The 4017-nt window shown below is 34.8% G+C and overlaps 2 protein-coding genes across 2 annotated transcripts; both read right to left on the bottom strand.

Annotated features, from left to right (window-relative positions):
• Positions 1–885, bottom strand: LOC123874641 (carbonyl reductase [NADPH] 1-like). The gene has a single exon (XM_045920131.1). The coding sequence runs from the start codon at positions 883–885 to the stop codon at positions 1–3; it is 885 nt and encodes a 294-aa protein (XP_045776087.1).
• A 796-nt stretch (positions 886–1681) lies between these two features.
• Positions 1682–2578, bottom strand: LOC123874640 (carbonyl reductase [NADPH] 1-like). The gene has a single exon (XM_045920130.1). It carries the CDS (start codon positions 2564–2566, stop codon positions 1682–1684), a length of 885 nt encoding a protein of 294 aa, XP_045776086.1. The 5' UTR covers positions 2567–2578.
• Between the last annotated feature and the right edge of the window lie 1439 nt (positions 2579–4017).

Genomic DNA, 4017 nt, shown 5'->3' with positions numbered 1-4017 from the left:
TTAAATTTTATTAAGTTCTTTCAACTTCTTCTCAAATACCACAAAGGTGCTGTGTAGCTTTTGATTCGGATCAGCCCAATCCTTTTCGGTTTTATCAAACCAAAAGTATTTTCCTTTTACTGATTGATCAATGTCAAGAGCCAAATAAACAGGAGCTTCACTTGCTTCTTCTATGGATAAGAAACCAGCGGTCCTTGTCATATCAGTCATGACGAATCCTGGATGTAAAGAATTAATAGATATCCCACGTCTCGTCTCCTTCTGTTGAACTCTTGTTAAAGCACAGACTGCCATTTTAGAAATTCTATACGCTAAAAGAGGCATTTCTTGAAAATCTTCTTCATTAACAGTTCCATTCTTAACAGAATCCAAAAACCAATCCACGAATGCGTTTATATCTTCGAGCTTAACATCTTCTTTTGTAAGTCTTTTAATCCAATACGAGTTTTTAAGATTGGAAATATGACCACAGTCACTTGATATGTTTATGACTCGAGCGTTGTCTTTTAGAATTGGATAAACATACTCTTGAATAGTTAGTATGCTATAGTAGTTAGCATTGAGTACGCGTACTGAATCTTCATAAGTGGTTTCTGTAAAATTTGACGTGATGAGTGCTGCATTGTTGATGAGAATATCCAAGCCTCCATGCTTTTGTTTTAGGTGTTCTGCGAATGATTTTATACTTTCCTTGTCGGTAATGTCAAGTTGGTGGAATAGAGGCTTCAAACCTTCTTTAACCAATCTGTCAACTGCTTCGTGTCCTCTTTTCACATCTCTTGACGTTAGGTAAACATGTCCCACGCCTCGTTTGCACAATTCTCGAACTGTAGCAAATCCTATGCCTTTATTAGAGCCTGTCACAACAGCTACTTTATCAGCCATTTTTCAAATTGAACTGCAGAAAATTTGGTTATGACCAAATTTTTATTCTGCTGATAAGAACGCATACAGATAAGGTATGATAAAAATCAGCTATGTTTATCGCAAAATGTTTATCTTGAAACGAATTTGAACGTTGATTATGATTGTGTAATATCTTATGATAAATTGGAGAGATTATGTACCTAACGATCTTAGACTAAACCGCTGTAAGTTCTCTTATCCTTTCGCATTTTGAGAGTGAGAAAGAGAAACATTATAATCCATACTCCATACTAATTTTATAATTGCGAAAGCGTGTCTGTCTGTCTGTTAGCTTTTCACGGGCCATCCAAATAACCAATTTTGACAAAATTTGGTACGAAAATACTTCGGCCGTTCCAAAAATGCAGAATAAAATATAAGAATACTTTTTCTAGAAACAATTTTGAATTGATAGCTAATTTCAATACAAATCTCATTGCTGAAAATCATAAGCCACCTATGTGTATTTTTTTAAAAGTACTAAAAAAATAACTAATTATTTATTAATTATTAGTATCAATTAATTGATTAATTATTATTGTTAATAAATAAATTAAAGTAACTATTTATTTTAATGTCAGACTAGGACATAGTTTAAGGGACACTGGAAAATAAACATCAAGGTATTCATCGATAGGATATTATAATCAAATACAGGATTTAATTTAGTTGAAAAGCAAGAAAGTCACAAAGATAATTAAATCATAAAAGGTTAAGTAAAAGAAAACAATATTTATTTTTTAATAATGCAATAAATTTTTATTAATTATACGCATTAAATTTTATTGAATTCTTTTAAAGTCTTCGCAAATACCGCATAGGTGCTACGTAGCTTTTGATTCGGATCGGACCAGTCCTTTTCAGTTTTATCAAACCAAAAGTATTTTCCTTTTACTGATTGATCAATGTCTAGAGCCAAATAAACAGGAGCTTCACTTGCTTCTTCTATGGATAAGAAACCAGCGGTCCTTGTCATATCAGTCATGACAAATCCTGGATGTAATGAATTAATAGATATCCCACGTCTCGCCTCCTTCTGTTGAACTCTTGTTAAAGCACAGACTGCCATTTTAGAAATTCTATACGCTAACAGAGGCATTTCTTGAAAATCTTCTTCATTCACAGTTCCATTCTTAACAGAATCCAAAAACCAATCCACGAATGCGTTTATATCTTCGAGCTTAAGATCTTCTTTTGTAAGTCTTTTAATCCAATACGAGTTTTTAAGATTGGAAATATGACCACAGTCACTTGATATGTTTATAACTCGAGCGTTGTCTTTCAGAATTGGATAAACATACTCTTGAATAGTTAGTATGCTAAAGTAGTTAGCATTGAGTACGCGTACTGAATCTTCGTAAGTGGTTTCTGTAAAATTTGACGTGATGAGTGCTGCATTGTTGATGAGAATATCCAAGCCTCCATGCTTTTGTTTTAGGTGTTCTGCGAATGATTTTATACTTTCCTTGTCGGTAACGTCAAGTTGGTGGAATAGAGGCTTCAAACCTTCTTTAACCAATCTGTCAACTGCTTCGTGTCCTCTTTTCACATCTCTTGACGTTAGGTAAACATGTCCCACGCCTCGTTTGCACAATTCTCGAACTGTAGCAAATCCTATGCCTTTATTAGAGCCTGTCACGACAGCTACTTTATCAGCCATTTTTTAAATTGTACTGCAGGGAATTTGGTTATGACCAAATTTTTATTCTACTGATAAGAACGCAGATAAGGTATAGTAAAAATTTAGCTATGTTTATCTTGAAACGAATTTGAACGTTGATTATGGTTGTATAATATCTTATGATAAATTGGAGAGATTATGTACCTAACGATCTTAGACTAAACCGCTTAAGTTCTCAATGTCCTTCCGCATTTTGATAGTGAATAAGAGAGAGAGAGAGAGAGAGAGAGATATAGACTAGAGTCTGTCTGCCTCTCTGTTAGCTTTTCACGGCCCAACAGTTTAGCCGATTTGATGTGTACAGAGTTGGCTTACATCCCGGTGAAGAACATAGGCTACTTTTTATCCTGAAAAATCAAAGAGTTTTCACGGGATTCTTGCCCATCCGTTTAACCGATTTATATGAAAGGTACAGAGTTTAGTTTGCATTCCGGAAACTGACTAGGCAACTTTTTATCCCGGAAAGTCAAAGAGTTCCAACGAGATTTTTAAAAATCCTGAATCCACGCGGACGAAGTCGCGGGCATCATCTAGTTTTTAAATTAAAAAAAAAGTAAATCTTGTGTCAGCATCAATGGACGTCTCGCGGGATGCTTTTCGTGCTACCTCCCGTAAGATAAATTTTTAAATGTTTCAATAGCTAGTTCACTGCATTGAGGCTGGAGGGGAATATTTTGAAAATTTATATAATTTATTGTATAACTTATTTATAAAAGATATTCAAATGAACTATTTTTCATTTCACCAACCATTTTGGAATAGTCCACTTAGTTTACATCTTGGGGACTGGCGTAGTCTACTTGTTATCCCGGAAATTAAAGAGTTCTCACCATATTTTGAAAAACTCATTCATTAAAGCGATTTTGACGAGTGCAAAATATATAGCTGGCATCCCGGAGAACAACTTTAGTCACGGAAAATGGAAAAGTTCACACGGGATTTTTAAAAACCTAAATCCTTGCGGATAAAGTCATTGCAGGCATCATCTGGTAAAACATAAAAACAATTTTTTAATTGAATCTCAATCACACTCAATATTATAAAGGAGAAAGTTTGTATGTGTGTGTGTGTGTGTGTGTGTGTGTGTGTGTGTGTGTGTGTGTGTGTGTGTGTGTGTGTGTGTGTGTGTGTGTGTGTGTGTGTGTATGTTTGTTACTCCTTCACGCAAAAACTACTGGACGGATTGGGCTGAAATTTAGAATGGAGATAGATTATACCCTGGATTAGCACATAGGCTACTTTTTATCCCGGAAAATCAAAGAGTTCCCACGGGAATTTTAATAAACCTACATCCACGCGAACGAAGTCGCGGGTATCAGCTAGTGCAGAATAAAAATTGGACATTGAAAGTTTTCATTAGGTATTTAACAATTTAAAATTTAACAATAATACGCAGATAAGTAGTTGTATGTTGTCTGGTAGGTACGCAT

This window comes from Maniola jurtina, chromosome 18, assembly GCF_905333055.1.
Source record: "Maniola jurtina chromosome 18, ilManJurt1.1, whole genome shotgun sequence".
Classification (NCBI taxonomy): domain Eukaryota; kingdom Metazoa; phylum Arthropoda; class Insecta; order Lepidoptera; family Nymphalidae; genus Maniola; species Maniola jurtina.
Note: the sequence above shows the minus strand (reverse complement) of the source record. Positions and strands in the feature narration are given on the sequence as shown.

Coding starts and splice junctions, on each gene's coding strand:
- LOC123874641 (XM_045920131.1), bottom strand. CDS start 885: ATGGCTGATAAAGTAGCTGTTGTGACAGGCTCTAATAAAGGCATAGGA.
- LOC123874640 (XM_045920130.1), bottom strand. CDS start 2,566: ATGGCTGATAAAGTAGCTGTCGTGACAGGCTCTAATAAAGGCATAGGA.